At 49.1% G+C, this 22,794-nt stretch overlaps 1 protein-coding gene across 2 annotated transcripts in view; it reads left to right on the top strand.

Moving 5' to 3' along the window:
• calb2a (calbindin 2a) overlaps nucleotides 1-22,794 on the top strand; it is a 204,343-nt gene that overhangs the window by 171,059 nt on the left and 10,490 nt on the right. For both annotated transcript variants that reach the window (XM_043707368.2, XM_087996099.1), the window contains exons 6-8: nucleotides 2,424-2,501; nucleotides 5,496-5,551; nucleotides 8,339-8,378. In XM_043707368.2, the coding sequence (XP_043563303.2) occupies nucleotides 2,424-2,501; nucleotides 5,496-5,551; nucleotides 8,339-8,378 (174 nt within the window). The remainder of the gene's footprint in view (nucleotides 1-2,423; nucleotides 2,502-5,495; nucleotides 5,552-8,338; nucleotides 8,379-22,794) is intronic.

Below are 22,794 nucleotides of genomic sequence, written 5' to 3'. Positions count from 1 at the left end.
GTACCCAGACTGGTAATGGTCTTCCACATTCGGATGAGACAACTCATGACTGAATCTCTCCACTGTTTATGTTACAATGTGAGAACAGGACAGAATCTTAAGAGCATTGCGAAGCGAATTAAAGGGGAAGATTTCAGAAAATCTGAGAATTCAGTGACAGCGTTTCTGATTCCCCTTATAATTTTCCTGGGGTTTCTCGCAGCAATGCCCAGGAAATTGATCATTAATGCCTGGGGCCTGCAGGGTGATCAGGAAGAGTGACCAGTCCTACTGTCTACATACATTACAGCAATTTTCCAACGATCTGGGAAATCTTAATAGTATGACTTCAGACACAAGTTGGCCATGACTGTTCTACCCCACTGTGATAAACCACTGCTGAAGCAGGGAACATAAAAGTGATTTGGTTGGTTGTAACAAAGGCAATGTTAAAACGATTAGGGAAAGCAGTTGGATTAGCTTACTAGCTTCCTTCAGAAAAAAAGCTGTGGCACAGATTTCCCTCAGTGAACTTTCACTTCAAAATTTGACATTGAGATTGATCGATCCCTTAATTATACCAGAAGCAGTCTTGTGATGGGTAGTTAGGTTTAGTATTATGATGGCTGCAGGAAGCTACACAATGGATCTGTGACTTGCATGTTAGTGACTCTCTGACAAAACAGAATTGCCCAATTTAGCAACTACTGAGCACTATCTAGATGGTATCCAGTCGAGGTACATGAATGTATCTCCCCCTTAAGTCATAGAGTCACAGAAACAGACCCTTCAGTCCAACTGGTCCATGATGACCACGTTTCCCAAGCTAAACTAGTCTCACTTGCTGTGTTTGCCTCTCAACCTTTCCCATTCATGGACCTGTCCAAGTGTCTTTTTTATATTGTAACTGTATCACTTACTTAGCTCATCCCACATGTGAAAATGTTGCCCCTCAGGTCCCTTTTAAATCTTTCTCTTCTCACCTTAAAAATATGCCCTCTAGTTTTGAACTCCCTACTCGAGGGGATGACGCACCAAATATTTCAAGGGATAGCTGGAGGGGTGGAGAACGGTGATAACTCCTGTAATAAATTCAGGGTAAATACCTCAGCAATTCAAATGCAAAAATCAACATGCTGCCATTGACTATCTTAAGATAGAACATGGAACATTACAGCGCAGTGCAGGCCCTTCGGCCCTCAATGTTGCGCTGGCCTGTGAAACCAATCTGAAGCCCATCTGACCTACACTATTCCATTATCATCTATATGTTTATCCAATGACCATGTAAATGCCCTTAAAGTTGGCGAGTCTACAACTATTGCAGACAGGGCATTCCACACCCCTACTACTGTCTGAGTAAAGAAACTACATCTGACATCTGTCCTACATCTATCACCCCTCAAGTCAATGCTATGTCCCCTCGTGCTCGCCATAACCATTCTTGGAAAACGGCTCTTACTGTCCACCCTGTCTAACTCTCCGATTATCTTATGTCTCAATTAAGTCATCTCTCAACCTTCTCTCTAACAAAAACAGCCTCATGTCCCTCAGCCTTTCCTCATAAGATCTTCCCTCCATACCAGGCAACAGCCTGGTAAATCCCCTCTGAACTCTTTCCAAAGCTTTCACATCCTTCCTGTAATGCGGTGACCAGAACTGTACACAATACCCCAAGTGCGGCTGCACCACAGTTTTGTACAGCTGCAGCATGAGATAGACCAGGAGCAGCCAGTTTGAGTAGCAACTTCACAAAGTTCCGGTGTTATTGAGAACAGGAATAACAGAAAGGCAGGCAGAGACCCTCAGATCCCACAGATCAGTAAAACGTCGGGGAGACCCTGTCATTTTGAGATCAGAACCCTCTGTGACACAGGCACAGTGTGCCAGGAATCTGAGTACCATCAAGCTCATTGACCCAACCCCTGATTGGCACGACAGATCAGTCTGACACAGAGGGTCATTCCAACTGATCCAGTGATTTGGGATCGTTCAGGGAAGGCTGTGAATTGGAAGCACATTTTCCCACCCACCTGACTTTACATATTTTTTTTAAATGTAAAATCCCATTGGATTTACAACTAATGTATGACCCCAATCCGGCAAGTTCCCACTGAGCCAGCTCAGCTCCAGTGTCTGCTTACACGACTCCGGGAAACGTCAGCCAGCAACAATAGGGGCTTGGGTTTCGAAATGTTTGATTTTTTTCACAAATCTGTTGGAAAACTGGAACGATTTGCCTCCCTGAACCGTTGAGGTAGAGGATGAAATGAAACTTTCACGACTCAGATAGAAGGGGTTTGGTTGACCGAGTCAGGGAACCAGAGTAAGTAGGTTGAGTCGAGATCTGACAAGGGGGTGATCGGCCTTGTTCCTGTGCTCCACCGCTGCCTACGGATCTGATCTGACATACTGAGCCTAACCTGAACTGTTTCTTCCCACAGAGCTTCTTGCTGGATTTGTTAAAGAAAGCAAACAGACACTACGACGATAAGAAGCTACAAGAGTACACTCAGACCATAGTGAGTAAACAGTGATCTCACCTTCAGGAGTGGGAGGACTCACTCCTCTTTGTAAAGATGTGGACAGGGAACGGGCTGACCGTGGTCTGTCCACAGGTTGATGCCAACTCATGGAGCACTTGTGACGATCAACACCAGCATCATGGGAGAGGTGCAGCAATTAATCCCCCTCTCTCCGTCCCATCAGGCTTCCCCCCCCCGCCAGTGAATGGCAAAGCTCTCCTTGGCTTCAAAGTTCATGGCTGCTTCGCTTCCTGCTTTCATTATCAGACTCAGGCCAATCATAGAATCCCTGCAGTGCAGAAAGAGGCCATTCGGCCCAGCAAGTCTGCACCAGCTCACCAAATAGCACTCCATCCAGACCCAAGCGCCCACCCTATCCCTGCATTTCCCATGGCTAATCCACACATCCCTGAACACTACGGGCAAATTAGCACGGCCAGTCCACTCAACCCGCACACCTTTGAATTGGGAAATCGGAGAACCCGGAGGAAACCCATGCAGACACGGGGAGAATGAGCAAACTCCACACAGAGAGTCACCCCAGGCTGGAATTGAACCCGGGTCCCTGGCGCTGTGAGGCAGCCGTGCTAACCACTGTGCTACCGTGCCATGGATAAGGAGAGAGGGGAAATAAAAGAGCTGGACCCTTTCCTCATACTTTACCTCCTATGCTGTCATTGGTCAGATAATGGTTTTCCTGTTGAGGAGGCAAGATAAAGGGCAAAATCACAGGCTGCAGGACATTCACTGGCTGAAATCGGTCAGAGAAATGGCAATGTAGATCAGGAACAATCAGGTTAGAGAACTCCCAAAATTAGGATCTTAAAGCCTGCAAGGACAGGTGGGAGCCTACTGAGAAAGATGGAGATTTCCACATCTCTCCTCCATCCGACTCTAACCCACAATTTTCAGGATTCCTCAGTTCTCAAGCCTCCTGCCATTCCTGGACTCACCACTGGCTCCCCACCCCTCACCCTGGAGGGCAAACCCCAATGAGATTCTACCTGTTCTTACTGTGCCTTCACCTCAGCCACAAGCTGGCAAACCCGTGATCGATTGTGAAAGGAGTGGGGACAGCAGGGTGAACTGGGAAATGAGTGATCTATTGTGAGGGGGGTGGGGACAGCAGGGTGAGCTGGGAAACCCGTGATCTATTGTGAGAGGGGTGGGGACAGCAGGGTGAGCTGGGAAATGAGTGATCTATTTTCCTGTTTTTACCTAAGTGCAGTAGTGCTTATTTTTTCCCCAGCACCCATGGTGTGTGTGTGCAGGTGAAAGACACAGTGAGAGACACAAGGTGTACAAATCTTTATTCAAATTCCACCACCAGGAAGATAGGAAACACCCGAGTGGCCAGTGACAAACACTGCCCTTCACATCAAAGGGCAGTGCTGTGTGATCAAAACAGTGAGGGGGAGGGTAGGGACTAAATCAAAATAGAGTTGGAGGGAGAAATAATGCACTCCACTCCCTGCGGCGCCCACCTCTCCCTGAACAATTCCAGGGTGTTGGTCGACACCACGTGCTCCTTTTCCAGAGACACCCGGGCTCTAACGTAACCACGGAAGAGGGGCAGGCAGTCAGCCCTAATGACCCCCTCCACGGCCCGCTGCCTGGACCTGTTGATGGCCAGTTTGGCCAGGCCCAGGAGCAGACCCACGAGGAGGTCTTCAGACCTGCCCTCCCTCCCCCGTACCGGGTGCCCAAAGAGCAGGAGCATGGGACTGAAGTGCAACCAAAAACAGAGGAGGAGGTTTTTAAGAAAATCAAAAAGGGAGTGCAAACGCCTACACCCAATATACACGTGGTCCATGGACTCCACAGCGCCACAGAACAAGCAGTTGGGCTGGGAGTCCGTGAACCACCGCAACCTGCGGTTGCAGGGGACTGCTGCGTGCAGCACCCTCCACCCCAGATCCCCGAGAGAAAGGGGGAGGACTCCCGCGTAGAGAGCCCTCCACTGGGGAGAAATGAGTGATCTATTGTGAGAGGGGTGGGGACAGCAGGGTGAGCTGGGAAAGGAGTGATCTATTGTGAGAGGAGTGGGGACAGCCGGGTGAGCTGGGAAATGAGTGATCTATTGTGAGAGGAGTGGGGACAGCCGGGTGAGCTGGGAAATGAGTGATCTATTGTGAGAGGGGTGGGGACAGCAGGGTGAGCTGGGAAATGAGTGATCTATTGTGAGAGAGGTGGGGACAGCAGGGTGTGGTGGGAAATGAGTGATCTATTGTGAGAGGGGTGGGGTCAGCGGGGTGAGCTGGGAAATGAGTGATCTATTGTGAGAGGGGTGGGGACAGCGGGGTGAACTGGGTAATGTGTGATTTATTGTGAGAGGAGTGGGGACAGCAGGGTGAGCTGGGAAATGAGTGATCTATTGTGAGAAGGGTGGGGACAGCTGGGTGAGCTGGGAAATGTGTGATTTATTGTGAGGGGTGGGGACAGCAGGGTGAGCTGGGAAATGTGTCGTTTATTGTGAGAGGAGTGGGGACAGCTGGGTGAACTGCGAAATGAGTGATGTATTGTGAGAGGGGTGGGACAGCTGGGTGAACTGGGAAATGAGTGATCTATTGTGAGAGGGGTGGGGACAGCTGGGTGAGCTGGGAAATGAGTGATCTATTGTGAGAGGGGTGGGGACAGCAGGGTGAGCTGGGAAATGAGTGATCTATTGTGAGAGGAGTGGGGACAGCTGGGTGAGCTGGGAAATGTGTAATTTATTGTGAATGGGGTGGGGACAGCAGGGTGAGCTGGGAAATGAGTGATCTATTGTGAGAGGGGTGGGGACAGCTGGGTGAGCTGGGCACCTAACTGCGGGTGTTGTTTGTCAGATAATTTCCAGTGGAACAGTGTCAGAGAGACGGCATCAAGTGACTGTGATGCCCCGTGACAGTGTCCTTGCAGGGAAAGGCACTGATGATGGGAAGATTTTACAGGAACAGTGCAACCATGAGGAATCTCCGGGAATCACTGTGCGATTAATACTTTCCTTTTCAGCTGAAAATGTTTGATGCGAACGGAGATGGAAAGTTGGGCCTTTCCGAAATGGCACGGTGAGTTAATCTTTGGGGGAATAATTGGACTGGAGTGGCCGGGAGGGAATCCGGGAAGGGTAGGAGCTTTTCATCCGCACACTGAGACCATCTTGGTATGGAGCAGGCTGGTGACTGCTGAGTGAGTCATGTTGTTGTCTCGAAGTAACATGGTTCCCTATTCAAGTCACACTCTAGGGCCTAAGTGTGTAAAATCAAGGCTAACCTCTCACTGCAGTACCGAGAAAATGTGACACACTCAGGGGAAATGTTCAACTTTAGACTGTTGGGTTAGCATCACATCGATGACCACATTCATGAATGTTGGTGGAATATAATATTTTTCTGTGATGCACGCCAAAGCAGACAATTGTCTGCTTTTAGTACTTCATAGAATCCCCACAGTGTGGAAAAAGGCCCTTTGGCCCAACAATTCCACACTGCCTCTCCAAACAGTAACCCACCCAGACCCATTCCCCCTACCCTATTACTCTACACTTACCCCTGACTAACGCACCTAATCTACATATCCCTGAACACCATGGATAATTTAGCATGGCTAATCCACCCTAGCCTGCACATCTTTGGACTGTGGGAGGAAACCGGAGCACCTGGAGGAAACCCATGCAGAGATGGGACGAATGTGCAAACTCCACACAGTCAGTCACCCGAGGCTGGAATCGAACCTGGGACCCTGGCACTGTGAGGCAGCAGTGCTAACCACTGAGCCGCTGTATCTTAATGCATTTCTGGCTCCAGTATTAAACACCCTCCTCCAAATAGGGGGAGTTAAATACTCAAATCCAGGAACAGCTGGATTTTCTCAAGGCAGGAAATATCACATGGGGTTGTGAAACTTGGTAGAGAAAGTGAGACAGGAGTTGCCAGCCTCACAGGTCTAGGCCACTGTCAACACCCCTTGTAGGCCATAGGCTTGAAGCTCCAGCCTGTTGGTTGAGGCCTCTCTCACAGCAACCCCACCGCAATCAGCAAGCTCAGTACTATGGACTGAGATTGGCCTAACCTCTGTCATGTGAGACCAGCCAGTAAACAGAGGTGACTCCTGAGTCTAACTCAGAGTCTGACATCCTCTCAGCTTTTTCCCAGCACTTGACAGGGAACTGAGCCCCCTCTGTGTACAAAGCAAACTCTACAGTCTGTCAGAGTTTACCACATCGTAAGGAGCAGGACGAGGCAGTTCAGCACCACGGCCCTGTTCCACCATTTAATATAATCGTTGCTGATCTTACTTTGGCCGGGAGAAAGTGAGGACTGCAGATGCTGGAGATCAGAGTCGAGAGTGTGACCATGACCTCACCTCCCATCCCCAAACAATCATCTCCCAGACGATCCACAAGCTCATCACCTCTGGGGACCTCCTATCCACAGCCTCCAGCCTCATTGTCTGTGAACCTCACACCGCCAATTCTACTTCCTACCGAAGATTCACAAACCTGACTACCCCAGCTGACCCATTGTTTCAGCCTGCTCCTGTCCCACCGAACTCATCTCTGCCTACCTTGACATCGTCCTATCCCCCTTAGTCCAGGAATCCCCACCTATGTTTGGGACACCACCCATGCCCTTCACCTCCTTCAAGACTTTTGTTTCCCCAGCCCCCTTAGCGTTATCTTCACCATGGACATCCAGTCCCTGTACACATCCATCCACCACAACGAAGGCCTCCAAGCCCTCTGTTTCTTCCTCTCACGCTGACGCAACCACAACCCTTCCACTGACACCCCCATCCTTCTGGCTGAACTGGTCCTCACCTTAAACAAATTGTCCTTCCAATCCTCCCACTTCCTCCAAACCAAAGGGGTAGCCATGGGCACCCGCATGGGCCCCAGCTATGCCTGCCTCTTTGTCGGGTACATGGAACAGTCTATCTTCTGCAGTTACACTGGCACCATTCCCCACCTATTCCTCCGTTACATTGATGACTCTATCGGCACTACCTCGTGCTCCCTCAAGGAGGTTGAATAGTTCATCAACTTCGCCAACATCTTTCATCCTGATCTCAAATTCCCCTGGACCATCTCGGACATCTCCTTCCTCTTCCTGGACCTCTCCGTCTCCATCTCTAGCAACCGACTAACCACAGACATCTACTACAAACCCAGCAACTCCCATAGCTACCTGGACTACACCTCCTCCCACTCTGTCTCCTGCAAAAATGCCATCCCTTCTTCCCAACTCCTCTGCCTCTGCTGCATCTGTTTCCAGTAAAATCTCTCATTGGGCAGAAAAAAAAAGAGATCCCATCTCTAGTGTACTGCAAATATTTATCCTTCTAGCAGCATTATCAGACCGGTTATCTGGTAAGTATTCACATTGCTATTTATGGGAACTAGCTGTGTTCAAAATGGCTGCTGTATTTTCCACATCGTAACAGCAACTGTATTTCTATTCATACTTCATTGATACTAAAGCACTTTGGGATACCCGATGCTATATAGAGTCATAGAGATGTACAGCATAGAAACAGACCCTTCGGTCCAACCCGTCTATGCCGACCAGTTATCCCAACCCAATCTAGTCCCACCTGCCAGCACCCGGCCCATATCCCTCCAAACCCTTCCTGAGTCCAGAACTAGAGGGCATAGGTTTAGGGTGAGAGGGGAAAGATATAAAAGAGACCAACGGGGCAACTTTTTCACACAGAGGGTGTTGCGTGTATGGAATGAGCTGAAATGCATGTTTTCATTCTTTTAAATTTGCAAATGTATTTATTTAATATGTAGAAAGTGATTGAGTCGCTGTTGAGCTTCTGTAACACTTTGTTTTTTTTTTCTTAACTTTCTTTAGTTTATTACCTGTTCAGGAAAACTTTTTGCTGAGGTTTCAGGTGAGTGTGTTTGCGCTGTTCTCTCCCGTTTCATGCTGGGCTCGGCGTATTGTTCCAAGGATGCTGGTTACCACCTGGTACTTCAGCCAAGTGCCCAATCTTAATGTGTGAGCCTGCACCCTAATCGCCTGTTTGACATTTGTAGGGCATCGTAACAAATGCTGACCCTATTGACCTTCCCAGGGTCCAATGCACGTGCTCAGATGGTGCTCAGGAGCAGCAAGGCCTACTGATTTCTATCTTCTCCAGCCCAACGGTATCTCTACTAAACTCAAATCTGAGATGTCATTTATTAGCTTTCTTCTTGGGGATTTGTACAATCCGGCTGAAACAATACGCTGTATTTCTTCAAAGAGCATTACAAGGTGATCTCCCGATTCCCTGAAATGGGCAAAAATTGGTCATATCTCCTGCCCCATCACAGTGCCCAAAGTCCTTGTGTACTGTTGTTATGAAATGCTCACACAACTTGAAAGAATATATTTGAAACAATTTGAAAGAAAACTATCCATGCTCATTCTGTACAAGGCCCGTGAACTCGTCAGGTATTCAATTATTTGGTGTACCACTCCCTGCAACCCCTACTCAATGTCCTATCCACACCAGCACCAAGGCTACCCTGGCCCAATAGACTAACTTTGTGACTGTGATTATGATATCTTGTCTTTGTGGACCTCGACATAACAGAGATGTTAACCATTCAGTTACCTTCTCTTATAGCCTGCCTTTGTATTTCCTTCATACTTTATGATAAATATGTCCAAAGTTCGCTGGTACGTCTCCCGGAATAAATTCCCCTTCTGTACCAAAAATCCATCCCTCGGTTCCCTCTCATTCCTCACCCTCATTCAATGTCTCAACACAGCTCAGTTTCCAAAGGCTTTACTCTCATCTCCATTTTGTCTGAGCTGTCTGGCCACCTGTTTAAAATCAAATCATGGATCATCCAGAATCTCCTCCAGCTTAATATTGGTAAGATGGAAGCCATCCTGTTTGGATTCCACCATTTCAGTTTGCCTCCTAGCCATCGTCCCACCTCAGCTTCTCGCTGAGGGTGAAGCTATCAGGGAGTAACTTTGGTGTTGTGTTTGTTACTGAGCTTCAAAGTCCATATTCTACTTGCACCTCTATGGCATCACCTACCTTCAGCTAAGCCATGCTTTCGTTTCCTCTGTGCTCAGCTTCTTCACTTGACTTCCACAATTGCAACCCGACCACCTGAATCCTGTCATGTCTCATACGTTGAACCCCCCCATGCTGTCCTGAGTGGATTTCAATGACTTTGTCTTTATTTCTACATCCTTCCTTATCTCTTCAGTGCACCCCCCCCCCCTCCCAGCGCTGTATCCCAATCATAGGCTTCACTTGGCTAGTCAACCCTTCTACTCCACCTTCACTCATCACACCTCTGCATCTTTGTCAAACCTTTTGCAACCCATTCTTCCAAGTCACTGTTTAGGATCAGTACCACTTCGTGATGCTTTGGTATGCTAAAGAAACCAATCCAGTTGGTTAGTTGTTGGTGTCCATCAGTGGAAGCAGACTGTTTAACACTGTATGTCGTCTCTTGTCTGTTCAATGTCTCTGCTACATTCAATATTTTTTAACCAGTTTTCTTTGTTTTACATTCATCCAGAAAAGAATATCAGTGCTGGAAATTGAAATTCTCCACATTTCAGCATGGGATAATGCAGACTAAAGCTCTCCACCAGCTGCCCACCAATGGTACCCTAGTCCTACACTCAGAACAGGGTTTCCTAATGAATGGGACCAATGTTATACATCCTGTTCTTACCAGCCTTTCAAATTGGCAATCAAACCCATATCCCAGCAGTTTTATCTTGTGGATTTTGGAACATGTTGTAGTTACTCTAAGTTCACCTCCCGTAGAATATCCCCATCCCATTAGTTTGAGCTGTATTTAATCCAGGTCAAATAGGCGAAAGACCAGTCTCTAGTCTCTGAGTCCAAACTGTTACTTTCCAAAGTTCCCTTGAAGCAAGAGCTATTCCATCAGACTGGAAAATTGAATGAGTCTCTCCATTAATTAAGAAGGTGATCAAAGGAAATGAGGGAATTCTAAAGCTGTTAGCCTAACGTCTGCTGCACAGACTTGTCAGAACCAGTACTTGAGGACTAAATGACCAAACACCTTAAAATGTTTCCGAAGAGAGAGAGAGAAAATCAGTGTGGATTTGTGAAGGGTAGGTTGTGCCTGACAAATCTATTTGAATTCGTTGAAGAGGTAACTAAAGATGTTGTTAAACTTCAAGAGGGTGCAGAAAGGATTAACGAGGATGTTTCCAGGGTTGGAAGGTTTGAGCTAACAGCAAGGGCCTAAATAGGCTGGGGCTGTTTCCCTGGAGCATTGGATGTTGAGAGGTGACCCAGAGGTTTATAAAATCATGGATAGCGTGAATAGACAAGGTCTTTTTCCCAGGTTAGGGGAGTCTAAAACTAGAACGCATAGGTTTAAGGTGAGAGAAGAAAGATTTTAAAAAGGACCTAAGTGCCACCTTTTTCACTGAGGGTGGTGCGTGTGTGGAATGAGCTGCCAGAGGAACTGGTGGAGGCTGGTACAATTACAACATTTAAAAGGCATCTGGATGCATACAAAAGTAGGAAGGATTTAGAGGAATATGGGCCAAATGATGGCAATTGGAACTAGATAAATTTAGTATACCTGCTTGGCATGGTTGAGTTGGACCGAAGAGTCCGTTTCCTTGCCGTACAATTCTATGATTCTACGGCTCTAAAGCAGTAATTAGGAAAATTCCCGTGGATGTTACACAGATGAACTTCCGGAAAGTATTTGAGTTCCTTGTAAGAGACCGCTCACCAAAGTTGAAAGTCATGGAATTAAAGACAAACTGTGTTGATCTGGCTCAGAAATGAGCTGAGTGGAGGGAGCATACGTAACAACAGTGGGCAGGTATTCCGATTGGAAAAATAAAAAGCATAATACTGTGAATGCTGGAAATCTGAAAGAAGCATAGAAAATGCTAGAGAAGCTCAGCAAGTCTGGCAGCATCTGTAGAGAAAGAAATAGAGTTAATGTTTTAGACCATAAGACCATAAGACATAGGAGTGGAAGTAAGGCCATTCGGCCCATCGAGTCCACTCCGCCATTCAATCATGGCTGATGCGCATTTCAGCTCCACTTACCAGCGTTCTCCCCGTAGCCCTTAATTCCTCTAGACAACAAGAATCTATCAATCTCGGCCTTGAAGATATTTAGCGTCCCGGCCTCCACTGCACTCCGTGGCAATGAATACCACAGGCCCACCACTCTCTGGCTGAAGAAATGTCTCCGCATTTCTGTTCTGAAATGACCCCCTCTAATTCTAAGGCTGTGTCCACGGGTCCTAGTCTCCTCGTCTAACGGAAACAATTTCCTAGCATCCACCTTTTCCAAGCCATGTATTATTTTGTACGTTTTAAGTCCGATATGACCCTTCATCAGAAGTGTCTACTTTCTGTTTGTATTAGTCCAATTGGAAAGATGTCCCTGGCTGTGATCCATATGATCTGTGTTGGGTCTGCATTATTCACTGCATTTATTATGAACTTAGATGATGGGATATAAAAGCCAGTTTGCCAATGACACTAAAATATGTGGTAGAAGCTAAAAATTATTATTGTAATGGGCAAAACTGTTACAAGTACTGGCTGTTTTAGATTCCCTACAGTGTGGACACAGGCCCTTTGGCCCAACCAGTCCACACAACCCTCCGAAGAGTAACCCACCCAGACCCATTTCCCTCTGACTAACGCACCTAACACTATGGACAATTTAGCGTGGCCAATTCACCTGACCTGGGCATCTTTGGACTGTGGGAGGAAACCAGAGCATCCGGAGGAAACCCACGCAGACACAAGGAGAACGTGCAAACTCCACACAGACAGTCACCCAAGTCTGGGATCGAACCTGGGACCCTGGTTCTGTGAGGCAGCAGTGCTAACCACTGAGCCACCATGCTGCCCGTTGTGAGATCATGCACTTTGGACCATAAAGAGGTTGATTTAGGGCACTTCCTAAATGGTGAAACGTTAGAAACAGAGGAGATCGATAACAACTGTAGTGGGCTAGTATGACCTAGGTTCACAGATCAATACAATTTCACAGAGGTTCAGAAAATATTCAAAAAAGGCTAATGGGCATGCCAGGCTATTTACAGTAAGACTAGAAATGAAAGGGGTGGGAGTCCCATTCAGCATATTTCCATTACACCTGGAATATTGTTAACAATTCTGGGCACTACATCTTAGGAAGGGATTACTGGACTTGGGAGTTCCAGATCCACAGGAATGATGTTTGGACTGGACAGTGATTTATATAGCAGCACAGAATGGCTTGGTAGCAAATCAGCAGTCAGTTCTTCACACACAAACCTTCCTCCTGAACTTCACAGGATGATAATTCAAACTCTTGTTTCACCGTCTCTTTTACTAGGAGTTGAAATTCAAAACTTTGGCAATACTTCCCAAGTTCAAGGTAAAGTAAAAACTACAGTGGTGAAAAATAGGCTGGCAATTCATAGAATCCCCACAGTGTGAAAGTAGGCCATTCAGTCCATCAAATCCTCTGAAGAGTATCCCAGCCAGACGCACCCCATGCTGTAACCCTGCATTTCCCCCAGCTAACTCACTAGCCTATACATCCCTAGACACGGTAAGCAATTTAGCAAGGCCAATTCACCTGACCTGCACATTGAGTCATAGAGATGTACAGAACAGAAACTCGTCCATACCGACCAGATATCCTAATCTAATGTAGTCCCATTTTCCAGCACTTGGCCCACATCTCTCTCAACCCTTTCTATTGATATCCCCCTCCAAATGCCTCTTAAATGTTGCAATTGTACCAGCCTCCACCACTTCCTCTGGCAGCACATTCCATACACATACCATCCTCTGCGTGAAAAAGTTACCCCTTGGGTCCTTTTATACCTGTCCCCTAAACCTATGCCCCTCTAGTTCTGGACTCCCCCACTCCAGGGAAAAGACTTTGTCTGTTTACCCTATCCATGCCCCATCTTTGGACTGTGGGAAGAAACCAGGGCACTTGGAGGAAGATACTGAAAGAATGTGCAAACTCAGGTGCCATGAGACAGCAGTGCTTACCACTGAGCCACCATGCTGCCCCAGTTCATTACAAGCTAGTTTTGTGCTGCTGGTGGTAATCAATTTCATCCCTGTTTTCCTGTCCGGATTAAATTTTACAGAGATTACACAAATTTAGGTGGTATTCCCCGCTAGTTGGAAAGTTAAGAGGTCAGTCTGGTTCAAGAAACAGTGCAAGAGAGGTACAAAACAAGTCTAATTCCTCTGGTTATGAAGTTGAGGAATAGAGAGTGTAGTCTAAAAATTATTGCCAGGCCATTCTGACAAACTCAAATTCACAAACATCAAATGTCATTTGATGAACAAAGTCTAAGATTCACACTTTGCTGTCAACGAAAGTAAGGGGTAAGAGCAGTTATATGGAATTATAGATCTCAAATCAGTCACTGAATGGTGATGGCACATACTCAAGAGACTAGATGGCCCACTGTGTTCCTAAATTAACCTGGGCTCACTGGGGTTATAGGGAGTCATTCAAAAAATAATTTAAGAATAGCTACAGCGAATGAGTAGGACCTAGCGTCAGTCACCGGTCTCTCAGTTTTAGGGCCAGATTACAAATGCAATCCAAACAGATGGAACTGCAGGCTCCTCTTCTGTCACCCGAGGGGCAGGAGAATCAACATTTCGAGCATAAGCTCTTCATCAGCAATGAGAGGGTGTCCCGAGGGGGTTGAGAGATAAACCTGTCCATCATCCTTCCCACCTATCTGCTCTGCCCTCCTCTCTGACCTATCACCTTCACTCCCACCTCCGTCCACTTATTGCATTCCCAGTTACCTTCCCCCCAACCCCAACCCCACCCCCACCCCCACCCCCACCCCCATTTATCTCTCAGCCCCCTCGGGACACCCTCTCATTGCTGATGAAGAGCTTATGCTCGAAATGTTGATTCTCCTGCCCCTCGGGTGCTGCCTGACCTGCTGTGCTTTTCCAGCACCACACTCTCCTCTGTCTGCAAACAATCTTCCAATCACTAGTGTGGAAGCAGACCATTCAGCCCTTCATAGATACACTGACCCTGACCCATGCCCTCACCCTGTTCTGTAACCCTGCATTTCCCATGGCCAAGTCCACCCAAACTTGCACATCATTGGACAGTGGGAGCAGACACAGGGAGAATGTGTAAACCCCACACAAACACTCGCCCGAGGGTGGAATTGAACCGGGGTCCTTGGCGCTGTGAGGCAGCAGTGCTTACCTTTGAGCCATTGTACCACCCTAAAGGGATAACATGAAATTAATTTATTAGCCCCAGTACCATTTCCAGGCAACCTGACTCAGAGGCCACATGATAACTGAGGAAGCAAATGGGAAAATCCCATTGCGGTGCTTTAAGCTTGTTTTGGTCTGTTGTGGGCTGGTACAGAGCTTTCGTCTGTATCCATATCTGACCAGGAATGCCTATTGCTGGTCAAGTTAAAAAAGTGTTTCATTCTCCAGCACAAACCCGTGCATTTTGGTAAACACAAAACAGCAATTACAATTAAAAAATAGCTGTTTCCGGCAAGAAAGAGGGAGCTTTTTGCAGGTAAAGCTCAGTCTTAAATGCGAAAGATTGATGACGTTCTATTTTACTCTCAGGATTGCATAGGACCAAAGGTAAGTGTCAGTGTTAAGGTGATTTTAATTTCACTTTACAACATTCCACCATTTAATAACAGACGTTTCCTCAGTGTTACAGTGTTCATGTGTAGCTAGTTTGTCATTGTCTGTGTTTCACTGTATGTTCCTGTTTAAGTATGCTCAGAGAAAGAAAATGATTGACTCTTTACTAAATGGTAAAGCCATTTCTTCAGCTGAAATAAAAGCAAAATTGTGCAGGTACAGCAAATTTGAACTCGAAACAGAAAGCACTGGAAGTATTCAGTGGGTCTGACAGCACTTGTGGAGATGGCGACAGGGTTAGCGTTTCCCTCTACCCCACACAAACACTCGCCCGAGGGTGGAATTGAACCCGGGTCCAATAAGACTGTCCTCCCACCATTACTCACTCGTGTCGTGGGCCTAGCAACAATCTGAAGCCTCAGGTGGATGTCCTCCCGGCAACAGTCTCTCTAAGGTGTTTCGTTTAATACAGCTGCAAGCTGCAGATTGTCTGCCCGCCTCTCGATGCCAGGACTTCTGTTCCAGGGGCCCTTGATCCTGAGGAAGGCTCGATGTTGGCATGCTAAGGCCTGAAGGCATTCCCAAAATTCCCAAAAGGCCTTTGACAAGGTGCCGCAGAGCTGGCTACGGAGTAAGATAAGAGCCCGTGGTGTTAGGGGCAAGGGATGGATAGAGGATTGACTGACTGACAGAAGGCAGAGAGTTGAGATAAAAGGGGTCTTTTTCAGGGTGGCAGCAGGTGACAAGTGGAGTTCGGCAATAGTTGGGGCCTCAAATATTCACGTTATACATTAACAATCTGGATGTAGGAACTGAGGGCACTGTTGCTGAGTGTGCAGAAAGAAAGGTAGAGGGAGAGGTCGTGTTGAGGACATGGAGAGGCTGCAGAAGGACTTGGACAGGAGGGTGGCCGAAGAAGTGGCAGATGGGATACGGTGTGGAAAAGTGTGAAACTATGTATATTTGGAGGAAGAACAGAGGTGTGGACTATTTTCTAAACAGGGAAATGCTTCAGATATCTGAAGCGCAAAGGGACTTGGGAGTCCTCGCTAAGGATTCACTTCAGGTTGACATTTGGTTCATGGTCCATAAGGTTGACAAGGTTCATTTGGCAGTTAGGAAGGAAATGCATGGTTTGCTTTCGTTTCAACAGGGCTAGAATACAACAGCAGAGGTTTACTGTTGAAGCTGTGTAAGGGTCTGGTCAGACTGCATTTGGAATATTGTGAGCAATGGGCCCTGTATCTGGGAAAGATGTTCTGGCCTTGGCGGGGGCCCAGAGCAGGTTTACCAGAATGATCCTGGGGATGAAGGGCTTGTCCTGTGAGGAGCGGTCGAGGGCTCTGAATCTATACCCAATGGAGTTTAGAAGGATTAGGGGTGGAGGGATTTGATTGAACCTAATGGAATACTGAGAGGCCTCGACACAGTGGATATGAAGATGTTCCCACTAGCAGGACAGACTAGGACCCAAGGACACAGGCTCATGGTGAATACCAACATGGCAAGTGGTGAAATTTGAATTTAGGAATATCTGGAATCTAATGACCATGGTTGACGTGACTCTAGATCCACAGCGATGTATTTGACTTTTAGCTGCCAGCTGACATGGCCTCGTGACCAATTGTTGTGTCAGCTGCTTAAGAATTCTTCTAAAAAGGCATGATACAAGACCAACCACCCCTATTGGCCTAGGCACTGGAAACAAGAGCTACAAATTCAGGGAGAAAGTGAGGTCTCAAATTCAGCCCTCTTGACTCTGCTAAGTCCTTATTATCAATATCTGAGGGCTGGTGCCAAAATTGGGAGGGCTGGCTCATAAACGAGTCAAGAAACAGCCTGATAGCCATTACTCATGGAGTCATTGTACCTTACAGCATCACCATCGGCATCCCTGTGTATGTCCTGTCTCATAGGCAAGACAGGCCCAGCTGAAATAGTGGAACAGTGGTTTACAGGTGAGAGAGAATTGCCCTCGGAGCCATCAACATTGACACTGGACTCTGACGTTGAACAGCACTTGAAGGAAGCACTGAGGGCACTCAGGCTGCAATATGTACTCTGGGTGGAGGATCACCAAGAGTGGCTCAGCAGCAGCACTGCTGCTCGGGTTCTAAACAACATAGCTGCTAGACTGGGAACCAACAAGAGGGAAATACACACTTGACCTCATGCTCACCAATCTGCTAGCTGTAGCTGCATCTGTTCCTCAGTGTCGGGTCAGAGGGGATCACTGCACTGTCCTTGTGGAGACAAAGTCCCACCTTCACATTGAGAATAACCTCCATCATGTTGCACGGCGCTGTCACCGTGCTGAACGGGACAGACTTCAAACTGATCTTGAAACTCTCGGTTGGGCAGCCATGAGGTGCTGTGGGCCATCAACAGCAGCAGAACTGTACTCCAGCACAATCTGTAACCTCTTGGCCCGGCATATCCCCCACTCAACCCTTACCATCAAGCCAGGGGATCAACCCTGGTTTAATGGAGAGTGCAGGACAGCATGCCAGGAGCAGCACCAGGCTTATCTACAAATGTGGTGTCAACCTGATGAAGCTACCAAAACAGCACTACCTCCATGCCAAACGGCATAAACATCAAGTGATAGACAAAGGTAAGCGATCCCACAACCAACAGATCTAAGCTCTGTAGTCGTTCCACATCCAGCCGTGAATGATGGTGGACAATTAAACAACTCACTAGAGGAGGAGGCTCCACAAATATACCCATCTTCAGTCATGGAGGAGCCCAGCACATCAGGGCAAAAGCTGAGGCTGAAGTACTCTCAGCAATCTTCAGGCAGAAGCACTGAGTAGATGATCCACTCCTTCACAAATCCCCAAGTATCGCAGATACCAATCTTCAGCCAATTCGATTGACTCCATCTTGCAAAGGCCATGGAGCTTGGCAATATTCCGACAACAGTTCTGAAGGAATGTGTACTCGGACTTGCCAAAACCCTCACCAAGCACCAACACTGGCATCTACCCAACAATGTGGAAATTTGCCCAGGTATGTTCTGTGCATAAAAAGCAGGACAAATCCAACCTGGCCAATTACTGCCCCATCACTCGACTCGGAGTCATCAGGAAAGTGATGGAAGGTGTCATTAACAGTGCTATCTAGCAGCACCTGCTCAGCAGTGACACCCAGTTAGGGCTCCCCCAGAGCCCCTCAGTTTCTGGACCTTATAGCTATCCTGGTTGAAACATGGGTGAAGAACATTGAATTTGGGGAGGCAATGGCCGAGTCATATTATCGCTGGACTAGTAATCCGGAGACCCAGGCCGTGTTCTGAGGACATGGGATCAAATCCCACTCTGGCAGATGGTGGAATTTGAATTTAATTTTTTTTTAAATCTGGAATTCCGAATCTAATGATGATCATGAAACCATTGTCAATTGGGTAAAAAAACCATCTGATTCACTACTGTCCTTTAGGGAAGGAAACTGTCATCCCTAACTGGCCTGGCCTACATGTGACTCCAGACCCCACAGTGATGGGGTTGACTCTTAACTGCCTTCTGGGCAATTAGGGATGGGCAATAAATGTTGGCACAGCCAATGACTCCCACACCCTGTAAATGGATTAAAAATAAATTCCAGAGGTTAGGTGAGAGTGGCTCTTGACATCAAAGCCACTTTTGACTGAGTGCAGCATCAAGGATCCCAGCAAAACTGGGGTTGATGGGAATTCCAGAGAAATCTCTCCACTGATTAGATTACTTAGTGTGGAAACAGGCCCTTCGGGCCAACAAGTCCACACCGACCCGCCGAAGCGCAACCCACCCATACCCCTACATTTACCCCTTTTAACCTAACACTACGGGCAATTTAGCATGGCCAATTCACCTGACCCGCACATCTTTGGACTGTGGGAGGAAACCGGAGCACCCGGAGGAAACCCACGCAGACACGGGGAGAATGTGCAAACTCCACACAGTCAGTTGCCTGAGGCGGGAATTGAACCCGGGTCTCTGGCGCTGTGAGGCAGCAGTGCTAACCACTGTGCCACCGTGCCGCCCTGATTGGAGTCAGACCTCAGAAAGGGTGATGGTTGTGGTTGTTGGAAGTCCATCATCTCAGCTCCAGAATATCTCAGCAGGAGTTTCTCAGAGTAGTGTCTGAGGCCCAACCACCTTAAATTGCTTTATCGATGACCTTCCCTCCGTCATAATGTCAGAAGAGGCGATGTTCGCACTGCACAATGTTCAACACCATTCATGACTCCTCAGATGTTGAAGCTGTCCATATTCAAATGCAGCAAAAACCCTGGACAGTGTCCAGCCTTGGACTGACAAGTGACATGCAAGACACTATCTGTCGATGACAAACTCCAAAAAGAGACAATCTAACCATTTCCCCATTGACAGTAGGTGCATGAACATCACTGAATCCCCCACTCCCAGGGTTATCATTGATCAGAAACTGAACTGGACTAGCCACATGAATAGAGTGGCTAAAAGAACAGGTCAGAGGTTAGGAATCCAGAAAGGAACTCACCTCCTCATTCCTCAAAGCCTGTCCACCCCTCACAAGGCACAAGTCAGGAGTCTGAGGGAATACGCCTCGCCTGGATGGGGGCAGCTCCAGCAACACTCAAGAAGCTTGACACCATCCAGAACAAAGCAGCCCCCGCTTGACTGGCACCACATTCGTAAGCATCCAGTCCCCCCCACCACTGGCACTCAGGAGCTGCAGTATGGACTACCTTCATGGTAAACCCGCCCGGTTTGGGAATTGAAGCCATGCCTTTGGCATCATTGTGCATTGGAAACCAGCCATCTCGCCAACTGAGCACCACCCCCAAAATAAATGGGGGGGGGGGGAAAGGGGTCACCATTTGCTTAGCAGAATGCAGGGTTGCTCTCATTAGAGAGAGACAGTGGGAGGTGGTTTAACTGGAAGATCACCACACATCAGGCAAGGGGAGCGGTTGAGAAGGAAAGTCCTTCATAGTCTCATAGGCAGGTGCAGGATGTGAACCCAAACTGTAGATGTCACTCTCCAGTGCAAAGCAACTCTCCAGTCAATGAGCTAACCAACCCTGTCCAAGATATACACCAGAAATTCACCAAGGTTTTTAGAAAGCACCTTCCAAATCCATGACAACCACCACCATCTTGAAGGACAAGGGAAGCAGATACATGGGAACGCCACCATCTCTTCGTTCCCCTCCTAAGCAACTCACCACCCTGACTTGGAGATATATCATCACTCCATCACTGTCGCTGGGTCAAAATTATGGAATTCTCTCCCTAACATCATTGTGAGTCTTTGTACTGCAAATGAAGAGTGGTTCAGGAAGGGTTCTCACCACCACCTTCACGGTTGGGATGGGATAAAACTGCTGGCCCAGAATGAGATGCCCATCCTTCAAAACTGAACGACAAAATTGGAGAGACCAGGGATGAGTTATCAAACACGTACTCAATCAAACAGAATGAATTCATTCATTTCTAGAAACAAAACACTAAAGGAGAGACCAGTTTGTGTGGGACGCGCAGGTGTTTTAGGCACAGGTGGTTTTGTGTGGAAGGTGTTTCTGAGAGCCGGGCAGGTCAGTGAGGGGCAGTGCAGGTTAATGAGGGACGTATGGGTCAGTGAGGGGCCGTGCGGGTTATGGAGGGATGTGCAGGTCAGTGAGGGACGTGCGGGTCAGTGAGGGACGTGTGAATCAGTGAGGGGCCGTGCGGGTTAGTGAGGGACGTGTAGGTTAGTGAAGGGCCGTGCGGGTTAGTGAGGAACGTATGGGTCAGTGAGGGGCCGTGCGGGTTATGGAGGGATGTGCAGGTCAGTGAGGGACGTGCGGGTCAGTGAGGGACGTGAGAGTCAGTGAGGGGCCGTGCGGGTTAGTGAGGGACGTGTAGGTCAGTGAGGGACGTGTAGGTCAGTGAGGGACGTGTAGGTCAGTGAGGGACGTGTAGGTCAGTGAGGGGCCGTGTAGGTCAGTGAAGGGCCGTGCAGGTCAGTGAAGGGCCGTGCAGGTCAGTGAAGGGCCGTGCAGGTTAGCGAGGCACGTGCGGGTTAGCGAGGCACGTGCAGGTTAGCGAGTGTCGTGCGGGTTAGCGAGTGACGTGCGGGTTAGCGAGGCACGTGCGGGTTAGCGAGGCACGTGCGGGTTAGCGAGGCACGTGCGGGTTAGCGAGGCACGTGCGGGTTAGCGAGTGACGTGCGGGTTAGCGATGCATGTGCGGGTTAGCGAGGCACGTGCGGGTCAGTGAGGGGCCGTGCGGGTTAGTGAGGGACGTGCGGGTCAGCGAAGGGCCGTGCGGGTTAGTGAGGGGACGTGCGGGTCAGTGAGGGACGTGCGGGTCAGTGAGGGACGTGCGGGTCAGTGAGGGGACGTGCGGGTCAGTGAGGGGACGTGCGGGTCAGTGAGGGGACGTGCGGGTCAGTGAGGGGACGTGCGGGTCAGTGAGGGACGTGCGGGTCAGTGAGGGACGTGCGAGTCAGTGAGGGACGTGCGGGTCAGTGAGGGACGTGCGGGTTAGTGAGGGACAGCGGGTTAGTGAGGGGATGACGGGTTAGTGAGGCACGTGCGGGTTAGTGAGGGACGGCGGGTTAGTGAGGGACGGCGGGTTAGTGAGGCACGTGCAGGTTAGTGAGGCACGTGCGGGTTCGCGAGGGACGGCGGGTTAGCGAGGGATGTGCAGTTTAGTGAGGGACATGCGGGTTAGTGAGGGACGGCAGGTTAGTGAGGGACGTGCGGGTTAGTGAGGGACGGCGGGTTAGTGAGGCACATGCGGTTTAGCGAGGGACGTGCAGGTTAGCGAGGGATGGCGGGTTAGTGAGGCACGTGCGGGTTAGTGAGGGATGGAGGGATAGTGAGGGACGTGCGGGTTAGTGAGGGACGTGCGGGTTAGTGAGGGGACGTGCGGGTTAGTGAGGGGACGGCGGGTTAGTGAGGGGACATGCGGGTTAGTGAGGGGACGGCGGGTTAGTGAGGGGACGTGTGGGTTAGTGAGGCACGTGCGGTTTAGCGAGGGACATGCGGTTTAGCGAGGGACGGCGGGTTAGTGAGGCACATGCGGTATAGCGAGGGACGGCGGGTTAGTAAGGCACGTGCGGGTTAGCGAGGGATGGTGGGTTAGTGAGGGACGGCGGGTTAGTGAGGGAACGGCGGGTTAGTGAGGCACGTGGTGGTTAGTGAGGGGACATGCGGGTTAGTGAGGGGACGGCGGGTTAGTGAGGGGACGTGCAGGTTAATGAGACACGTGTGGTTTAGCGAGGGACTTGCGGGTTAGCGAGGGGACGTGCGGGTTAGCGAGGGGACGTGCGGGTTAGCGAGGGGACGTGCGGGTTAGCGAGGGGACGTGCGGGTTAGCGAGGGGACGTGCGGGTTAGCGAGGGGACGGCGGGTTAGCGAGGGGACGGCGGGTTAGCGAGGGGACGGCGGGTTAGCGAGGGGACGGCGGGTTAGCGAGGGGACGGCGGGTTAGCGAGGGGACGTGCGGGTTAGCGAGGGACGTGCGGGTTAGCGAGGGACGTGCGGGTTAGCGAGGGACGTGCGGGTTAGCGAGGGGACGTGCGGGTTAGCGAGGGGACGTGCGGGTTAGCGAGGGGACGTGCGGGTTAGCGAGGGACGTGCGGGTTAGCGAGGGACGTGCGGGTTAGCGAGGGGACGTGCGGGTTAGCGAGGCACGTGCGGGTTAGTGAGGCACATGCGGTTTAGCGAGGGACG

The sequence above is a fragment of the Chiloscyllium plagiosum genome, unplaced genomic scaffold, assembly GCF_037043375.1.
Source record: "Chiloscyllium plagiosum isolate Xiang-an unplaced genomic scaffold, Cpla_swu_hap1 HiC_scaffold_17, whole genome shotgun sequence".
NCBI classification, from domain to species: domain Eukaryota; kingdom Metazoa; phylum Chordata; class Chondrichthyes; order Orectolobiformes; family Hemiscylliidae; genus Chiloscyllium; species Chiloscyllium plagiosum.
This window is presented reverse-complemented; position numbering and strand designations above follow the sequence as displayed.